This window comes from Cryptomeria japonica, chromosome 11 (assembly GCF_030272615.1).
Source record: "Cryptomeria japonica chromosome 11, Sugi_1.0, whole genome shotgun sequence".
NCBI lineage: Eukaryota > Viridiplantae > Streptophyta > Pinopsida > Cupressales > Cupressaceae > Cryptomeria > Cryptomeria japonica.
In genome coordinates, this window is record NC_081415.1 from 507,384,313 (window position 1) to 507,406,181 (window position 21,869).

The following is a 21,869-nucleotide window of genomic DNA, read 5'->3' on the forward strand; positions in this document are numbered from 1 at the left end:
TTATGTCTATCATCTCCATGTTTCTCCACCCAGTGTGGGTGATCCCATTTGTTGTTGTGGTTTCTACGTAATCTTTTTTGACGTGTCAACCTATTCTCTATTCCAAATATGTTTTAATATTATTGAGCTTTGGAATTGAGTGGTGGGTGCCCATTCCAATAATCTTCCCAAAATGAAGCTCATTGTCCATTTCCTAATTTCCAACTTAGATTGTTGGTGATTATGTTTCTACTTCTAATGATAAAATTCCATATTGCTGATCCTTGTAACAGATTAGCAATGGTGAAAATTCATCCAGCTTCTTGCATATCAAGATATTTGTATCTTAACAATTTACTCCAAAGAGCATTTAGATATTTGTATATGCACCAATATAATTTTGCTCCTAGTGTTATATTTTGTAGCTCAAGATCCTTTATATGGGCTCCTCCTTGTGCTTTGTCCTATGTTATTGTATTCCAAGATAGTAATGACAATCTTTCTTGTTCATTTGATCCTTGCCATAGAAATTTTCTTTGTATGGCTACCATTTTCTGCATTATATTTTTAAGGAGTTCCATATATATAGGTATGGTTGCTAACACAAATTTTAGCATTGTAAGGCATCCTGATAAGGATAACTATTTGCATTTCCATTGCTCAACTTTTTTGGTGCATTTTTCCAATTTTGATTTCCATAATTCTTTATTGTTTGGTCCATCAAATAGAGGTATTCCAAGGTATTTAGATGGTAATTGTTCCTCATTGAATCCAAATTCTTCTTTTATTAATCATTGGATTCTTCTAGCTGTATTAAAGAAGAATACATTTGACTTGGTTTTGACTTGGTTAAGTTGATCGTTTGCCCAAAATTTTCAGAGTATTCGTTGAAAAGTTTTTTGATCTTCTTTGCCTCATTAATAGTTGCAGCTCCATACAGTAATGTTTCATCCGTGAACATTTGATGGGAAAATGGAGGAAGTTCTTGGATTTTTTTAATGCTTTCTAATTCCCTTTGTTCCTTAAATTTAGTTATTGTTCTACCTAAAGCTTCTGCCATGATCATGAATAGGACCAATGACAGGGGATCTCCTTGGTGTAATCCCTTTTATCCTTGAAAGAATCCATGGGGAGCCTCATTTATAATGACCGAGTATCTTGGTGTTGATATATAGTTGAATATCTATTTTAGCCATTGTGGTCCAATCTGAATCTTTCCATGATTTGTATGAGGAATCACCATTTTACCTTGTCGTAGGCTTTACTAATGTCTAGTTTATAAAGCATGCCTTTTAGATTTGATTTATGTATTGAGTGCAATAATTCATGTGCTATTATGATTCCATCTGTTATATTCCTACCTAGGACGAAGCCACTTTGTTCCTTTGATATGATTCTTGGTAATAATTGTTTCAATTGATTTGCCATGACTTTGGCTATGATATTATAAGTTGTGTAACATAGCGATATTAGTCTATAGTCTGAAAATGATTTACTATTTTTTGGTTTAGGTATTAGTAATATGTTTGTGGTATAAATGTCCTTGAGTATGTTATTTTTTTTCCTTGATTCTTCAATCATATTTCATATGTTTGTGCCCATAAAATCCCAAAATTCTTGTTGTGAAGTCATCGGATCCTGGAGTTTTATTCGGGTGTAGTTCGAAGATTGCTTTTTTTATTTCCTCCATTGTAGTTGGTTTCTTCAAAAACTTGTTATCCTCCTCTATTATGAGTTTTAGAAAATTTTATGTGAAATTATTATATTTTAAATCGTATTCTCCAATTCCTCCTAACAATTTGTAAGAGTATTTTACTCCTCCTTTTTGGATCTCTCTTGGATCAATTAAAATATTGTTATTACTCATTTCTATATTAGTGATTTTATGAAGACTTTTCTTGATTTTGGATGTATTGTGAAATTTTTTAGTATTTAGATCCCCTTCTCCTAGCCATAGTTCTTTGGATTTTGTTCTCCAATAGATTTCTTCTCTAGCTAAAATTTCCTTGTATTCCTTCATTAGTGATTTCTCTTTTTTGAATTCATCTAGTGACATCCCATTTCTAATTACTTTATCACTAAGATCTGCGATCTCTTTTTCCAGTCTAATCTTATTTTTGAAAATGTTGCCAAAGGCAGTTTTATTCCATATTTTGATTTTTTTTCTTTGATATTTTTTAGTTTTTTGAACATGTTAAACATCTATGTTCCTTTCTCTTTCAACAATTCTTTCCACCATTGTTTGAGCTTATTCATGAAGTCTAGATGTCTAAGCCACATTTTATCAAATCTGAATTGTGTTTTTGGTTTATCACTATTTTCTACTATGTCAATCTTCATTGGGTAGTGATCTAATATGGGGTTGGTGTAAGGTTAAAGTTGGAAAAATTGAGTAGTTTAGCCAATTTTCCATTAGTAAGAATTGGCCCAATCGATCTGATATGTATGTGAATCCTCTTCTTTGGTTATTCCATGTGTTGTTGCCATTGTTGGGCTGGTAGTCAACGAGCTTGTTATTTTGCACAAAAAGTTCAAAGTCTTTCTGAACTTGTTGTTTGTCCAAGAGCTTGTTATTTTGCACAAAAAGTTCAAAGTCTTTATGAACTTGTTGTTTGTCCAATCCCCCCGTTTTTCATTTAAACTCAGGATTGCATTATAGTCTCCTCCTAGAACTATATCATCATTTGTTGTTGATATAATGTTAGTTAATTCATCCCAAAGTTTCTTTTTATCTTGTGTTTTGTTGGACCATATACATTTATAATTGTAAAATTGAAATATGAAATCAAACTACTAACGTCTATAACTTGCCATGAATTAGAAGAATTGACAATGCTACATTATACCTATTTGGGTTTCCATATAACCCCATACCCCCTGATGCTCTAGTCGCCTCCATAAAATTCTCATTCCACTTCTTGCAATGTTTGATAGGCTTTCCTCTTTGCTATTCAACTTGGATTCTTCTATATAAGCACAATATTAGCTAGTGTTATGTTAATATAACACTTAACTAAGTCTCTTTTTTAGGGGCATTGGGGCCAGACATTCCATGTTAAGATCTTCATTATTTCCCAGGGGAGGGTTTACCTCCCTTGGTGGTTGATCTCAGTAGATAAGTTTTAATAGATGATTGATCCTCTTTGAGTGCTTCTTCCTCCTTTTTCTTATCCGACTTTCTGCCTTTCTTTCTCCCGTAATAGATTGTTGATCCTCTTTGAGTGCTTCTTCCTCCTTTTTCTTATCCGACTTTCTGCCTTTCTTTCTCCCGTGTCAACCATAATTGGTTTGACTGATGCATTGCAGCTCCATAATGTCTATTTCATCATCATGATCTCCTTCTAACTCTTTTGTTTCATCTTATGAGAATTCACTTTCCCCATTGTCTCTCTCAGGAGACTTTTGTTGTGCCTCATTATTTTAATTTTCTACCTCTAAGTGTAATATCTCTATTTCTTCCTTAAATACTTCCTGACTTGGCCTTCCTTCCCCTATATTTCTCTCATTTCCTATTCTACATTATTATTTATTTCTTTAGTATGATTGAATAGCCCTTTTGGTTGAATGTCCGATGTCTGTCTATTATCTTTGTCCTACCTTTCTATCATGAGAAGCTTGTTCATCCCCCATTCCTCTGCTGGTGAGATCATATTCTTTTGATTCTGGCTGTGTGTATGCGAGGGATCCTGATTTTTTCCCGTGTTGATGTCTTCCTTAATCAATTCCTCTACAGCTGTGTTTTTTTTTCCCCTTTTTTAATGTCAAGGCTTTGACTTGCATCTCTCCTCTCTTGTTGTTATTCTTGATTGGAGTCTGATATTTTTATCTCCCTTAGTTTCCATATTTGTTTAGGGTTTTTGATTGTTTTCCTTACTTTCTTCTCTCTAGGGCATCTATCTATTTGATGCTTCCGATTATTGCAATCGAGACACAAAAACTTGGGCTCTTCTGTTTCCACGCTTTGTGTCCAAACCCCAATATTGGTTCTAAGATGGATTTGATTCAGAAGATTCTTGATAGCTATGATTTTGATTCGCATGAACAGTGCAGAGTCATCTCTCTCCAACTCCCACCCGAGTACTCTTCCTAGCTTGTTTCTGATTGCCTTTAAACTATCTACTGACTAATATTCCATACGCAAATTGTTGAGTCGTAGCCAGATTGCCCTTTCTGTGACTATCATTATCGTGGGATCGAAATTCCTCTCCCAATTTTGTACATAAACCATATGGTCATTGAATATCCAAAGAGATGTGTTCACCACTTGATTCCTGGCACTTTTTGTCTTCATGGTAACTGTGAAAAGTTCTTTGGCAAAAAATTGTTCCAAATCTGATCCCTATTTTTTTGTTGATCCAATCCCTGATATTTGATCGAGTGAGTTGACAACCTATTACTCTCGCTATTGAAATAGCTTTTTAGGAAATAGGCCACATCTTCAACATGTTCTATCATATCTATTTCTATACTGTTTGCTTCTTTCTTGTCTGTAATCTTCGGCTTTGCGATGACCATAGTTGGTTTTGTTTTGGTGTGATCGCTGTTCTTCTTTCTTCCTTTGCATAGTTTCTGTATCTACCTAAGGGGATTTTATTAACCCCTTCAACAAAGTCAGCTGGATAGCTTCTTGAGGGAGGAAAAAGTGTTTGGTTTTTTTGTAGGCTTGAGATAGGGTTTCTGTGTTTGATAATTTATTTGCGTATTTTTGTTTGGATGAATTTGCAGGTTAAGAGTTCTTTTTGGTACTCCATATCGATTTTCAGAGCAAATAATTTTTTAATAATATTTTTTATGTTTATGTTTTAATATATTATCATTATTATATTTTTATTTTGTATTCTTTCTTATCCTTAATCTTGAAAAAAAAGTGGAGTGGATTTTATGTAGGGGCACTTTCAATTTCGTATAATTAATAATATTAGATTGAAATAATTATAAAGTTAATTGATTGCAAGATGAAAATAGACAAATTGATTGATTAGTTAAACTCAGAGTGAGTGTCATTTGATTGGTGGAAATAAAGATATAATTAGCATTAAATAATTAAAAAATAGTTAATTAAGTGCATGAGAGGAGAAAATAAATAAAATTAAATAAAAAAATAATACAATGGTATTTTTGTTTTGTGACGTAATTATTTTATTGTAATTAATATTATATTATTATACTATGGTATTGTAATTAATATTAAATTACTAAGTTGCTGAATTGTTGAATTTTTTGGTTGATTCCAAGTACAAAACGTACCAGAATCATATTTTGAAATGAATTTCTTATGGGCAAGTTTGGGGTTTGTGTTTTTAGACGTTGAAATGTTTCTGAAATGTTTAGTGATTCTAGTTTGATCTTTTTTATATTCTTAAGATCTACCGCGCCGATTAGTGTGCTCAAAACTTATATATCATGAGATTCTAGTTAGATCTTTTTGATATTGAAAACTAAATTTAAATTAGTATGTTATGTTGCAAAATTTAAAATTTGTAATGGTTTTGTTTAACATATGTATTGGTATATGACATTCTGAACTTAATTCTATTTTTTAGCTACACACACACAGATACATATACGTGTACGTGTATGTGTATGTGTATGTATGAATATATGTGTGTGTGATGTATGTATATGGATATATGTATGAGTGTGTGTGTGTGTGTGTGCGCGCGCGCGTGTGTGTGTTTGGGTAAACACACCAAAAACTTACCCAACCCCCAAAAAAGTTTTTGTCGTACCAACATTTTGTACCCACGTACCCATTCTCGTACTTAATTCAAGAACTTAATTAAATTATTATTAAGATATGATTATATTATTATTATATTTTTATTTATTTATATTTCCTCTTATTCTTATTTTTGAGAAAAAAAGTGGACTTTATGTAGGGACACTTTCAATCCCCATAATTACACCGAAGGCATATTACACTCACGCAATGGATGCACAAATATGTGTTAAAAAAAAACTAGAAGCATTAAATTTGATGTGTTTGTGACACTTAAATGCATGAAGAGTTTAAAAAAAATATAGTTATTTTCTATGACACTTAATGCATGAAGAGTTTAAAAAAAATAGTCATTTTCTGTGACACTTAAATGCATGTAAGAGTTTTAAAAAAATAGTTATTTTCTTCTCTCAACTATGCTCACTCTGAGTTTAAATATTAATCAATTTTATCTATCTTAATCAAATAATGGATGCACAAATATGTGTTAATAAAAACTAGAAGCATTACATTTGACATTTTTGTGACACTTACATGAATGAAAAGTTAAAAAAAAAAAAAAAAACATTTTATTTATGATTTCCTCTCAACTACTACTCACTCTACTCACTCCGAGTTTAACTATTAATCAATTATGTCTATATCTATAATACTAACAGTTAACTTCGTAATTATGTCAATCTAATATAATAATTATAATAATATAAATATAAAGATTTTTTTGTTATGGTGAAGATTTTAATAGAAATATTAAAATATTAAAAAAATTAATATTTTAATATTATAATATAGTAATAATTTAATATTAATTACAAAATAATAATATAATTATTTTTTGAGTAGAATAATGAACAAATATGATATCCTTTGGCGTACTTTACCTATATTTCTCTAAAGATATGTATACTAGTTAATAAAATTAGATATAATGGAGATAGACAAATTGATTAAATAATTAAAAATTAATTAATTGAGTGTCTAATTTAAAAAATAATAATAAAATGGTTTTTGGCTTTGTGATATAAAAATGATTATATTATTATATTATAATTAATATTAAATTATTATTATATTATGATATGCTACTCTTCTTCAACCCGTTGAGGACAAAGAGGCATTAACACCTCCATCATGACAACATGATCGCTTCTTATTGCTAGTGCTTATCTACGTCATCGATTGTTGAGTCGTGCACATTGGCTGGGCGGGGTTCCTTTCAACCGTGGGGGCTTGAGCAAGCTCAAACCCAAGACCTCCCAAGAAAGAGGCTCATAACATTACTGCTGCATTATGGGGTCATCCCCCGAGTTACTAGTTAATATTACAAAAATATAATTAAAATAATATAATTTAAAAATAATAATAATTCAAAATTATAATAATTAATAATTACAACAAATATTTTTATGCTGAAAGGTGTATTAATACTCACATAATGGATTGATAGATATGCACGATTAAAAACCCCCTATGATTAAAATTGACACCCGCCATAATTACAATTAGTTTTACTATTACTTAAATAAAAATAATTTAAATAACTTTAAATAACCTAAATTAAAATAAATGCATGAAAAACCAAAAAAAATGTTTTATTTATTTTCTCCTCTCAACTATCACTCACTCCGAGTTTAACTATTAATCAATTCTATTTATCTCCATTATACTAATAGTTGACTTGGTCAAAATAATACTATAATAATAATATAACTAGCAATTGCACCTTAGTGTGCAATGGGTACGCCGAAGAGTCATGGAAGGTTATTTAGGGAAATTTTCATCTATATTATATGTCTTCAATGTGTATTATGTGTGTATTGGATGGGTGCTGAATATGGGTTAAAAGAGAAGGGCGAGTTTCCAAAGAGGTTGAAGTCTCTGCTTTAACTCATTTGCCGGTAGTCGGTCCTAAAAGATCTTTAGCCAAAGTTCTATTGATTTCTTAGTATATGCTTGCTAAGAGAATCATTACATTTTCACTCTCTTCCATATATTAGTGTCGATACAATAGCATCCTAGATTGTAGATACACTAAGCTACACCATATTCCATTTCCTGCCAGTTTCGAGTCGCTAGACTTCTTTGTGTAGGGTCAGTGGTTCTTTGTGTCAAGAAGAACTTCGGAGAAGCGTAAATGCTTCACAGTTGGGTGGCGAAGTGCTTTGGAAGTGTTCTCCCCCATGATGTAAGCTTGGGAGATAGATGATGGGAGTCCTTGTTACAATGATATTCAACTTTGTTTTATATAATTCATTATATTTGACTTTATGGTCTTTTGTAACATAAGTAATTTTCATTATGTTTAGCCAATCTCTTGGCTTATGTAATCAAACATTGTGTTGAGTTGTAACATTATGTAGCTACTTTTTGGTATATTGAGCATAATGGATTATTCAATAAATTGAACTCTTAATTATGTGTAAAATTGTTGTAATTGTGCAATTAAATATTTTGATAATATGGAGGCTTCTACATTGATAATAAATATCATTGAAGTTTTATTTAATATTATATTATAATTTATGGATTAATTTAATATTATTTTGTAAATAGATAAATAATTTTTATTTTAGTTAAAGCAATCAGAGTGTGTAGGACAAAATTGTTTAGTAGAATTTCTTATAGATGTCTTGAAATGACTTTTTATGATCGTAAAATATGCACAAAGTGGACCTGTAAAAGTTTTTGGAAACTCTCAACCAAATGAAACATTTAACATATATAAAGTTGGTCCTAAAAATCCTTGCATATCTTCTATTCTCTCTCTATTTCAAACATACCATGAGCCTGTTGGTAATGGAGTTTTATTATCTTTCTCATTTTTCAAAACCCTATCAAAGGATACATAAGCGTTCCTTATTTGAGATGCACAACCTATCAATTGAAATCAATGGTTAAAATCTTTCTAGACCTTGGCAAGACGATTGAAAAGAAATGGACCGTTCGATTTTCGATGGTTTGAAAGTACTCCATCAGTCAATGTACATTCCACTGGGAAATGAATCTTCAAAATCAATCCACACAATACCAGTTGTATTATCATAGTCATTATAGCAATCAATCAATGTACATTCGACTGGGTTTTAGAATCTTCAAAATCAATCCACACAATACCAGTTGTATTATCATAGTCATTATAGCAAAAATACGTTAAAGTACAATGACAGTTGTATTTTATTAGAGGCTTTTTAGCATTGCAAGTGATAGGATAGATATTGTGCACAACTATTTTGTAGGAAAAGTTTTTCATTTAATGAGATGTGACATGGGAGGTTATATGCTTTGGTTTGCATCCAATATATATACATACTCTTGCTACCTCATCGCATAGATATTTTGTCACCAGTTGTACTTGTTAGGGCCATTGCTACACTTCGTCATCAAACAGGTTTGTTCCATGAATGTTAGTCTTTGCACATGCCCAGTTCATCTACTTAGGAATTATTCTGCTCTTCTATATCGTTGGAGTTGTTATGCTCTTCTATATTGTTGGAGTTTTTATGCCTTGTGTAATGATGTCAATTTTTTTCAAATATTCTAGATGCCTTCACATTGAACAAACCCTCTTGATCTGCAAAGGCTTCAACGAACTGTAGCTTTGCTCAATTAACAAAAATCTTGGCTTTGCTCCTCTTGAAATAACGCAAAGCTTTGCTTGACCAGAACAAAAAATCTTTCTATGCTCAGCTTTGGTAAATCCTCGCCAAAATTACCACAATTTTACTGTGCGCTTCATTATTTTTTATTCAAGTAAAAAATGTAGAAACAACTTGAATGAACCCTAGCTATGTCAAGTAGCAGACAACCTAGCTCAGTTTTGGTTGAAATAATCCAAACCTCTGTTTAACTATATTAATATATGAAAAATATAATTATAACACACATAATCAAAACTAGTGAAGCGCACAACAAGGCCTTTTTTCTAGCTCATCACTGAATTTCAAACAAATATATAGTTTCATCCTCCTTTCAATGTAATTTTATCATAATCTACACCATTAATGTAGATTTCACTTATTCTCTTTGCTACTCATATTTTCAGACCTTCATGCCATCATTTCACCATCTTTATCCTATAAGATCTCAAACGTTAGATCCTATATAAACTCCTTTTCTTGAAAATTTGCCATGTTTATTAAATGTTATTGAATTTCATGCCTTTAGACCCATTAATATGAGGGCTACTTATTTCCCACCATGTCCACAGAAATTGGTACGTATACTTCATTTTTTTAATATATTTGACATTTTCATTTACTAGACTCATTATATACATTTAATAAATAGGAACATGATTATAATTAAATTTTAATTTTGTCATGAAGTATAAATACTATAAAACTCTTAGCTCAAACCTCACTATAGATAAATAAAACAGCCTGATATATTGTTTGTTGTTTGAAATTGTCAACTCAAACCTCACTAGGGGAAGCATACCAGTAGTCGTTATAGCTAATTTCGTGCACCCACAGATTCTAAAAGGTATATCAGATTTTGATGATTTTTTTTTTGTTGTCTCCGCATGTGACTTAACTACTTATAGCTATTCTTTTGGCTTCCAGGTAGTAATGATGCACATTGTGGGATCCCTTATGCATGCAAGTGTCAAAAAGTACACTTATTCAAAGTGTTGACCGATACTTGTTTAAAGATGCCACAATTACCATGCACTTAAAATCGCCAATACTTATGCACACATGCCCAGTAATTGTGTGCTATGGGTACCAACAAAATTTTATAAATGGGTCAATTATTGACCAAAAAAGCTAAAAATTGAGCGGTTATTAGTACATGTGTAATTTATAAGTGAGCTTTTAGTTTTTTTTTTTTGAATTTTAACTGCTTTATATCTTTAATATATAAATTTTATGTATACATTCCTTGCTCAAGATTAATCATATTGAGAGCAAATTGTGCGTATTGATTATGACAAATTAGCCTAAAAAATAGCACATTGATTTATGACAAACTTGAGAGAAAATAGCTCATTGAATGTGGGTAAATTAGAAGACAAAAAGTTAACTTATTAGTGTATTTATATGTTCACACATAACTTTAGTATTTTCTTTATGTGAATATCAATATATTAATAAAATTAATAATTAATAAATATACAAATATAAAAAGTAAATTTATTGCGTTAATAAATAATTTAATAAAAAATATGTATTTTTATCTATTGGACTTTTAATATTAATAATCTTAGCATGATGTGATGGTTAATTTTTGATATTTTTGTTGTGGTCATCAAGGTTCAAACCCCATTGGGGCACTATTATTGAATGGTAAACACTAAAACTATTTTTTAATTTATTAGTCTTATATAAATTAAAACACATTGAAAATATAATTATTCTACAATAATTAAAAATGTAATTACATATATAATTTTAAGTTAACATAACTCAAATAACTTTTATTTGTTATTTATAATTTCATAAATAACTAGAATAAATTTTTAAATTAAATCTAAATTGAAAATTGAAATAAACTAAACTAAATGTAAATTCAAAATATATCAAAATCTAAATATTTAAAAAGTTCAATAATAAAAAATAAACTTGTTTAGTTGATAAATAATTAAATCAAAAAGTAAGAAAATTCTTTTATTTATCTTGACTATAATTACAATGTGAATCCAAATTGAAAATAATGAACGAGGTTAGACTTATTATTTATTTTAAAATTTTTTGCTCTTAATAACCATAATAAATATATATTTTTATTAATGTTAAAATTCTTTGATATTAATTATATTTTTTATAAATACTTTTACTTATATTTAAATTCTATTAAACTTAAAAATAATATTATTTTTATTTAATTATTTTTTATTAACTTAATAAATTTATTATATACCAACGTTACTATTATGTATTAATAATTTTCATTATTATTTTTAATAACATTTATATTTTGATTTTAATTTTGTTATCTATTTAAATTTTAAAGTATTTTTAATTATTTATATCAATTTTAAATTTTTTAATTTTAAATACAAAATCAAAATATAATTGTTTTAAAATAATTTTAAAAAAAAAATCCCTAAACTAAGCAAGTGAAAAGACAATGTGAAAAGAACTCTTAAAAAATCGGTGAAAGGGGGCATGAAAAAGAAACCATCAGTTATATGCTAAGACAAACTATAAAACAACGACCCCTAAAACTTACCTTTTTCTTATACTCACTACCCTCGAATATGTCACCGGGCGTGAATACGAGATCAAAGTAGAGTGCTTGACAGTTGTGTACATGGGACATACTAACCAGTAGAAATAAATTGGTCCGTTTTCATAATAGGAGTCGCTTTCGGCGAAAAGATATGATAATATAATAATAATAATTAGTCTTAATAGATTTTTTTTGGTTTTGGTGAAGAGTTTAATAGAAATATAAAAATATAAAAATAACTTAATAATAATATAATATTGATTACAATATCATATTATAATAATATTATAATTAATATTATATTATTATTAAGATATTACTATATTTTAATATTTTAATATATTATTATAATATTTTTTCTTATTTTTATTTATAGAAAAAAAATGGACTTCTTCATTGTAAAAGCGAATAGAGACTCAATCCTTATATTAAATGAGATAATTACAAAGTTAAGTGATTGGATGATGAAGATAGACTAATTGATGATGAAGAGAAACTAATTGATTTATGGGTTAAACTTAGAGTGAGAAGTGAAAATAAAATTAGTATTAAATAATTAATAAAAAATAATTAATTGAATGCATGAAAGAAAAAATAAAATTAAAAAATCATAATAATAATTTTTTAAAGCTTTCATGTATTTAAATGTCATATCAAATTAAATACTTTTAGTTTTTATTGGATGTGAATATAATATCATTGAAAGTAAAACAAAAAGAAACTAAAAAAATACTATTTTAATCATTTTTATAAAAAAATTTCCAAAAATAAATATATTTATATAAAAATTAAATCCAAAAGTAAATATATCAATGTAACATTAGTAACGAATTATTTGAAAAGCAGTATTTGTGGAAAGCAAAAGAAAGTGCTTTGTCAACAAGAATCTGAAAAATATTCCAATATCACGTGAAATTATAGGGAATGACTAGGCATCTACTTTGCCCTTCACAAAATTCCAACCCGTCAAAATCCACGCCACTGAAAAAGGTTGAACGGTTAGATTTAGATTTCCCACCGCTCTGTATTTACATTTTAATAGGTGTATACTTTGAAGGGTTTTGCCATCTAGTGAGTAAAGGTGGCGAATACTTCTTCGAATTGTTGAAACGGTTTTCATCCATTCACCACATTGATCATGGCAAACTTCACGGGACCCCGTTTATACAGCTGCTGCCAATGTCGGAACCACGTTTCCTACCACGACGATGTCATTTCTAAGGCCTTTCAGGTAATTACAAACTTAATTGTGGTTTTTCACCTAATTGTTTTTCTTGTTCCAGTGGAAATTTGTGGTTTTTGAGCTCACCCCTTATGGATTTGGGGATGCCCACCTCAGAAAATTTCCTTCTTTCTATTTATGGTATGGTTGTATTATTTCAATACGGGTGTGAAAGTGTCATAATTTTTAGCATTAATTCTCTGTTTTTGATTATCAATATGGGTCAGTGGGTAAGTTTGCTGTTTTTATGGTAGGCGGATGACATTTCTCTGCCTGTAGATTCATCGTTTGATCAGTAGAAATGCTCCTAATTCTGCAAATCTCAATTGGGTTTTATTTGTGTAGATGGGTGGGCAAAGTGCGTAAATCTGTATCATGACGGTAAATCTTAGCCTCTCTGTAATTCTTGTTTTTGTGGCAAATTTGGCTCAGCGTCCATTCTTACAATGTAAGGTTGAGCATTTGTTTCTGGCAGTGGGAAGTGCCATAACTTTTTTTTTCTTCGGTGGCTAGGAAATGGGGCTTAGAAAGATAGGGCATTTCTGCGCAGTCCTAGGATGCTATGTTGTCTCTTGGTTACATTTCATGAGTTGCTCCGTTTGTTGAGATTGAGCGGGATTAGGGGTTTTCATTTTTCCAACTGTGCAATCTTTTGCCTACTCTGTCATAAAAAGCAGGAGAAAATTTCCATTTTGAGATGTGTTTGATCATATGAAATTTTGATGTGACGCCGATGGAATTGTTGCTAGGGATGTCATGGTAAGCTCTGAGGTTGTTTCATTTACAAGAATTAAGGGCATAGAGTTTGGCTTTGATGTTAAGCTTGTTAGGGTTAGGGCTAAAATGCTAAACTACTTCAGGTGCCGCAAGTTCGAAGCTCAGCTGTGGAGAAATTTCCAGCTTGTGGTATTTAATAGTTGTTGAAGGGCAGACAATACCATTGACATGAGGATTACACCTAATTGCAAGAAGGTTGGCCCAATCCTCTGAATGTGATTTATGAACATACCTGGAGTAGTTGGAAGCTTTTTTCCTTGGAATAGATTGCTCTTAGAGAATTAAGAAAGCAGATGTGTCTTACTATTGGAAATTGAGGTTTACCTTTTGTAATAATGTCATGCTGTTGGAAATTAAGGTTTACATTTTGTAATAATGCCATGCTGTTGGAAATTAAGGTTTACATTTTGTAATAATGTCATTCTGTGACTTGGTGTTTGTAATTAAAATCAGGTTTAGTTAGTTTTGGGTTAGTTGGGAGTGAGTTTGGAAGTTGTATGGAAACGCAAAGTTTGCATTTCCATAATATGATTGTAAAAGGATCGTGGACGAGCATAAATATTATTTACATATTTTGGTATTATCTGTGAGAACAATATGTTTTAGTTTTTTTAAACATTTGTTCCTGCAAATTTCAACATGATATCAGAGCAATAATGATATTTTGTTCCTTTGGAAAGGAAATGTGATGTTGTTAAGAATGGTGGATGCCATATTTTGAAGTCATGGCTGAAGCAAGACACAGGGTAGAATTCAAAGCTGGAAGAAGAGGCATCAGTCAGAAAAGGAAACTTTATTTCTGACAGATGATGTAAGTACCGCGAAAGGATGTAAAGTATGGTCTGCAACATACAAAAGATAAATCAATATTTCAGAATGCTGCCAGATAAAGGTTTGAATCCTCCTGTACACAGGCTGTGAATATAAGCAGATGCTACTCAACACAACTGTATTGGTGATTCGCTGCCGTAGAAGATAGAGTCTGGAAAGGTAAAATTTTGTGTTGGTATTCAATTGGATGTCACAGACATTGAAGAAGATTGCATTGCATCCTTTATTGCAGTCCATACACTAAAACCCTAATGCGCTGTGTTTGTTTTTCAATTTGCTGTTGCTGATTCCCACCATACATTGGTTTAAATTCTTGCATGAAGATTAATATATGAGGCAGTGAGCTTACTTTGGTACATTTTTGGTGACTTGGATCAGTTTAGGTTATCCTGCAACCTCCGTAGGCAATGAGATTATCCTGTGATTTAACTTTGTTTTTAAGTTTGTTTTAATTAATCTGTGATAGTTAGCGACAGTGAAGAGAAGCAGTTGCGTAGAAGGAGAGAAGGTGAGTACTTGGTGGCATTTATTCTGGAAGAAAATAACCATGGTAAGGTTCGATTAATGCAGAAGCCTACTAAAATTCTAATTACTTATCTTGTTTTGGGCATTAAAAATTGTGAAAGATAAGTGAATCAATTTGGTGTATAGAACAATTGGATGAATTGGTTTGAAATTCATAGTAAGGTCACATGTTCCAGATTGGAGGCGTTGTATGATAAATTAGAGAAGCATATGTCTTAAGGTGTATTTATTTGGAAAGTGCAAAGTTTATAAGAGCAGAGACATATTTAATTTTGAGTTAAAGTTGTTGTAAGGGTGTATTATCAGTAGAAACCACACATTACTTGATTATTTCACATAATGTTTGTGTTTTTGAAGCCATGCACACTACATCTGACAGAGATTTCAGACTTACATGCATGTGCAAAAGGAGAGTCTAATGCAACATGAAATAGATGAAGTGTAACAGGGTCACAGAGGAGCTTGTCAGACATTGGAGTTTGGCAAAATTTCATCGTCTCATGCAAGATTCTTATATAAAGAAATCTATATTTTGAAGATAGAAATGGATTTGTGTAGATCAAAGTCAGCATGGATTGTTGCCTAGATAGTTTGGGAGTTAGTGGATCTTGGGATTTATACCCTTGCAAGGGTAATGAGATGACTTGATGGAATTGCAGCTTGACATGGATGGTTTTCAAATAATTTGAAAGATTTGTAATTTGGGAACTCAGGAATAATACAGGAGCTACACGTTTATGAGGGTTATGAGGCAGCTTGAATATGGGTTATGAGTTCTTCCTGGCCCAAAAACTGTTTTAAAGAGAAGCTTCTGAAGAATATGGGGTTATGGTTGGCAGACATCTTTTATTTTTATTGTGTTTTTTGAATTTTCTAATGTAAGTCTTTAGAGGGGGTGTTGGAAATTAAGGTTTACATTTTGTAAAGGAGTCACGTTTTAGTAATTTAAATGTTTAGTTAGTTTTGTGTTAGTTGGGAGTCAGTTTCACATATAGTAGCTTGGGGAAGTTGTACAGGAATGCAATGCATTATAGGTATTTGTATAATTTATTGTTAACGGACTGTAGAGGAGTATTAATATTATTAACATATTTTGGTATTATCTGTGAGAGCAATATGGTACAGTTTTTTGTTCACAATTTGTTGCTGCAATTTTCAACACTTACAAAGAAAGAAAATTAGCTTTAGAATATGTTTGTCTTGAAAAGTAGCAAAATTAGGCTTTATTCTTAGAATGAGCTTACCTGGTGGTGCCATGAAGGGGGCATTCTACAGTTTACTTGGCAGGTTCTGCAGATATAATTTTGGAAATTTGTGCAGTCATATGCTCCCATGAAAATAAAATGCGCCTTTCTGGTAAAGGTTTTTATGAATTTAAACATACAATTTAGTTTGATATAGAATTACTAACAAAAGCAGACCACACAGTCTAGATTGCCATTTGATAATATTACATCGAAACTCTTAGCAGCTGCTGTAAACTTCTTGGCCTTTATTGCATGTAGCAGTTGAAATACTTTTTCTTAAAAAATAAACGCTTCAAGGTTTTAGCCAAAGATTCCAAAACTTACGGCTGCTAAAATGCCTATGATTTATGGGACCACCTGACCCATGATATTAAGTGTGGTATCCCCTACCCTAGGATTCTGTCCTTAGAAAGCAAATACAGCATGTATACTTGTAGATTCAATGGGTTGAGATGTGGCTGTATGTAGACAGACTCAGAGAATTTGTGGTAGACAAAAAATGCATTCTCTATATGTAAAGGAGCGTAGAAGAAATTATTCTGAAATATCTGTTTCTGGTTAAGTTTGTGAATGCGGGAGTATGTTATTTTCATTCCTCAGATTCTCCTTTTTTGCAGTTCTAGCTTATGGCGTTCCTATTGAATTAGAATAGTAAAAGTCTTTTAACATTTTCACTTCTGCATATGCTACAAGTTGGGGTTTGCCTTACCAGATTGGATGATGACAAGTGCTAATCTACATACTTTTTGTTTTGTTTGGTCTCATGTTTTGTATTAAATGACATTTTTCTGAGTTCCTATGATATGTGTAGGTTTACACAATAACACTTTCATACAGCTGGTAGTATTATCAAATTGCAGTCAGCAGTTACATTTTCTAAAACGCTAGCCGATTAAGAATGCAGATTCTCTTTTTATCTATTGGAAGAAAATTGCCTGGTTTATAATTGTTCACGCTTTCATATTATCTGGAAATTAGTTAGCCTTAAACTCTTGCCTTGTGTGGGCAACTGTTAGTGGATACATTTTTTATATGGCTGGAATATTTTCTGGGATGGCATATGTTCTCTTTTTGAATTTCTTTGTTTTTCCTATAAGGGAAAGCAACATATAATATGTCTAACATGTTTATAACTATTGCATCAGGGAAGAAATGGCAGGGCATTTCTTTTTTCCCATGTCATGAATGTAATTGAAGGGGACAAGCAAGACAGGCACCTAATAACTGGCCTACATACAGTTGCAGATGTGTCTTGCTCCGAGTGCAACGAAGTTTTGGGCTGGAAGTATGAGAGAGCTTATGAAGAAACTCAAAAATACAAGGAAGGGAAGTACATCTTGGAAAAATCAAAAATAATGAAAGAAAATTGGTAAGGCTGATAAGTAGAGGGTTGCTGCAATTTTTTGTATATAAATCAAGGAAAGGGATTTAGCATTAGCCAAATCCCATTGCAAAATCCTACAATAAGGATGAAGTGGTTAATTTTTTAATCCATTCCAATGATTCATTGTATCTAAAAATCCCTACCACCAGGATCTCTTATTAAATGATCAACTGATCAACTCATGACTCTTCTGCTAGTGCTAGCGCAGCTGTAACAACATATTGTAGGTTCTAGGTTGCTGAGGCCAACTTTTCGATTGTTAAGATTTTAGACTTGCTGCAAGAGGCTTATACATCCAACATGCTTGCATGTTGATAATATTAACTAAGTTTTCTGGGCTAGCTATTAGTGAATTGGCAGTCTGGGGCATTTAATCTGAAATAAGGTGGTCAAACATGCATATCTAAGTGGTGGAAGTTGCAGGACGACTGCTTCAGGGTTTGTTATCTACTTGTATGTTTGGTATATAGTTGCATTTGATCTTCCTTCATTGTTGAACAAAATGACTTTTTTTGTTCAAGCAATCACATTGTAATTGATTCTGTTAATTTCTAACATTACAAAGAAATAAAGTGCGTTACTGTTGCTACTTTTTTATGGTGTCAATGAGAGGTAATTTCTGTATGCCGAGCAATTTGAAGAAGTAAATGATGCTTTATTTGCAAAATTAATGTTTGACTGTAACATATGATGTTTGTGGTGATAATTGATAATCCAGGGGAGTAAATCTTTTTCTGGATGGCTGGGGGATGGCAAATAATATATACACATGCATGTATTTATGGATGCACTACCTTTCTATCCTGGAGCATATCTTCTTTGTTTCCTTCTTGGATGATTGTTTCTCGTCCTTGATCTATAAGCATGGGGTTTGTTAGATCTAAAAGGCACAAGTTTCTATAATAAGCTAATTTTTCTTATTAGTTATTACTTTGTTAAATTGAATTTCCAGTGCTGATTCTTTCTTTCCCCCCGAAATATTTCCTTTGCTACATTCTTTTGTCCACTACAGAGACTGAGTACATGGCGGATACTTACGCCTATAAAGAGGCTATCTAGCGTAAGAAATTGTGTTAAGATGTGGGGCTGAGTTAGGGAGCTGCCAGAATTTTTTGCGATGGTTAAGTGTCATACATATGGCAAAGAATTTGTCCTGTCAGGTGAACATGAAGCACATTGATTTCCAAAACCGTTTTACTTATGAGTCTATGACATGGTAGATAATAGAGTGTGATGCTAGATAAAGTTGATAGTTCGAAAAGGTTAAAGATTCATTAACAAAGTCATTAAGCACAAACAAGTTCAAGAAGTGTAATGAGCTTATGGGCCTCCTGACCCCTAGCAGATAGTTAATAATGTTAGTATTCTCTTTGCTCGTGCAAGGTCTTGAACATAAGAGAATAGTAGAAAAGGTGTCTCAAGCTTTGCACAATACTTTTTTTTTTGATTATGGGTAAAAAGGACCCTGTAACCTTTTACAACATAGGACTTCTAGCAAAAGCTAGACAACAACAAGAACGTAGCTGAACAGGCTGACTACCACAAAACAACAGCCAAATTGACACCAACCAACACAACCACCAAGGATGGACAACTACATTACCCTTGGTTTTTCCCTACAGCACTAAGCACACAACTACATTACCCTTGGTTTTTACCTACAGCACTAAGCACCCATGATTGGGGTGTAGGAAGCACAAAGTATTTTTGGAACACCTCCCTTCCTCCTTTGAACAACCTTCTATGAAACAGGCTGACTACCACAAAACAACAGCCAAATTGACACCAACCAACCAACACAATCACCAAGGATGGACAACTACATTACCCTTGGTTTTTCCCTACAGCACTAAGCACCCATGATTGGGGTGTAGGAAGCACAAAGTATTTTTGGAACACCTCTTTTCCTCCTTTGAACAACCTTCTATGAAACATCATCCTCTGAAGGTTAAAAACACTATGAAACATCATCCTCTGAAGGTTAAAAACGAGGGGAATAGGAGGGCAAGCTTTCATCCTAATGTTAATAACAAAAATATTATTTTTTATATTATAGAGCATAAAAAAATATTTTTAAGGTTTTTAAAGGTTATTTTTTTAATAAAAAAAGTGAAAATATGGTTCAATTAGGGAAGATGGTCGTAGTATGAACCTTTTTGAGATCTACAATTAAACAAAAGATAGTTCAATTAGATTCCTGAATCACAAGTTATGACCTCTAAAAGTTGGGCCTCTTATATTACAAATGTAAGAGTGTCTATGACACACGAGAGTTATATTTGTTGACTAACTTGTTGCACATGTTATGAGATGTCAAAATATATCATGAATGGAAATAATGAATCCATAATAGCAAATGTGTTGACTGGATTATAACAGTCATATGGTAGGTGTGAGGTATATGTTTTTGATTAAGGTACACAGGGATTTTGAAAGGGCCCAAATCATTGTACAAAAAGACTAAGGTAAAAAGAAAACAAAAAACTAGGGTCTTGACTCTATGCAAAGCTATCGTAAGGCAAGACAAAACAGGCCTGGACTGGCTAGAAACATCAGAGAAACAACACAATTGAAAGAGTGGATATGCTATTTTTAGTTTATAGACTCATTTTAGGATTTCAACACAACATTTTGGGTGGGGTTTTTTTTTTCTCTTTTACTCTAGAGCTATCCCTGCAACCCAGCGTAGCGTCCAACTTGCCTTACCTTGGGTTGGCTTACTGCCAAGTTGGGGCTAGGAAAGGGTGAGTTGAGGCGAGACTAGTCCTCTAGGGATGTTCACATTCGCCCGCAAGTCATGTGCATCGGGCGAATATGAGCCTTGAAGTCGAACCTGAGACCAATGGGGAGCAAACCCATGACCCAAGCCAATACTGCTACTCGTGCGGTTTTAGCTCATGGTTTCTTAATTATAATTTGATGGTTACAAACATTTCTTCTCTTATTTATGGCGTTCTTGAGTTGGAGTTTTCATAACAAGTTTTGTATGGTTTTAGCTCATCGTTTCTAAATTATAATTTGATGGTTTCAAGCATTTCTTCTCCTATTTATGATGTTCTTGAGTTGGAGTTTTTATAACAAGTTTTGCATGTATTGTTATGCTAACATAATTGCCCTAGATCTCTTGTTAGTGATACTCTTGTAAGGATTTATACATTACAACTCCATTTTAACCATTGTTTACCACGTAATAGATGGAGTTGTTTTCAAGTGAAATTTTTTCTCTTGAAATAATTTTCTCCTTATAAATCACTATGTTATGATATAATATTATATTTATATCCTTGCAATTGTATGATTAATTTAATTATTTGCACATTCCTCGTATAAATTAATGTAAGAAGCATATTAAACACCTATGCTTCCTTTCAAGATGGAGGATCAATGACTAGGAGATGGAGGGATGTGGGCCTTTTGAAGATAGACTCTTCAATATACACAATGATGGCAGAGATCCACCTTATCACTTGAGTTACATACAAATTCAAAGAGGCCTTACTAATAGATTTGCCTCTAGTGAGTCCTTTTTGTGTCAATTTATTAAGGCAAATTATTAAAATAATAATTGAGATTAGCATTTTGGTTATTTGCATTGTTAAAATGTGCATTGGTTCATGTTGATTGTATTTGTGACTTATTGAGTAGATTAAATCTTGTTGGGATTTTGCTATTATTATCTTGAAACATTAAAATATCATGACTCTTGCTATAGAATACTAGATACCCTTGACAAACTTAATCAATAATGGTATTTTGGGGGGGCATCTAGTTACATTGGAAATTTTGTATATACAATTGTAATTGATCTTATCTTCTTCACTTCAAAATTCAAGGACATCCAATTGTGGTTTAATAAGAAATTATGTTTTTGGCAGCAAACATAAAATGTGTAAACACTAGAGTAAGAAGAGATGCATTTTGTTTGATTCCTGTTTGTGATTTGACAATTGAAATTATGTTAGGAATGGAGGTTAGGGCTATTGGATTGCATAAATGACATGCCAGTATATTGAT

The 21,869-nt window shown here is 31.8% G+C and overlaps 1 protein-coding gene across 1 annotated transcript; it reads left to right on the forward strand.

The window, feature by feature from the left end:
- Positions 1 to 12,781: 12,781 nt before the first annotated feature.
- LOC131068363 (protein yippee-like At4g27745) lies at positions 12,782 to 18,448 on the forward strand. Its single transcript, XM_058003549.1, has 2 exons — positions 12,782 to 13,100; positions 17,617 to 18,448. The coding sequence occupies exons 1-2, from the start codon at positions 13,008 to 13,010 to the stop codon at positions 17,842 to 17,844; spliced, it is 321 nt and encodes a 106-aa protein (XP_057859532.1). The 5' UTR covers positions 12,782 to 13,007; the 3' UTR covers positions 17,845 to 18,448.
- The last annotated feature ends 3,421 nt before the right edge of the window (positions 18,449 to 21,869 follow it).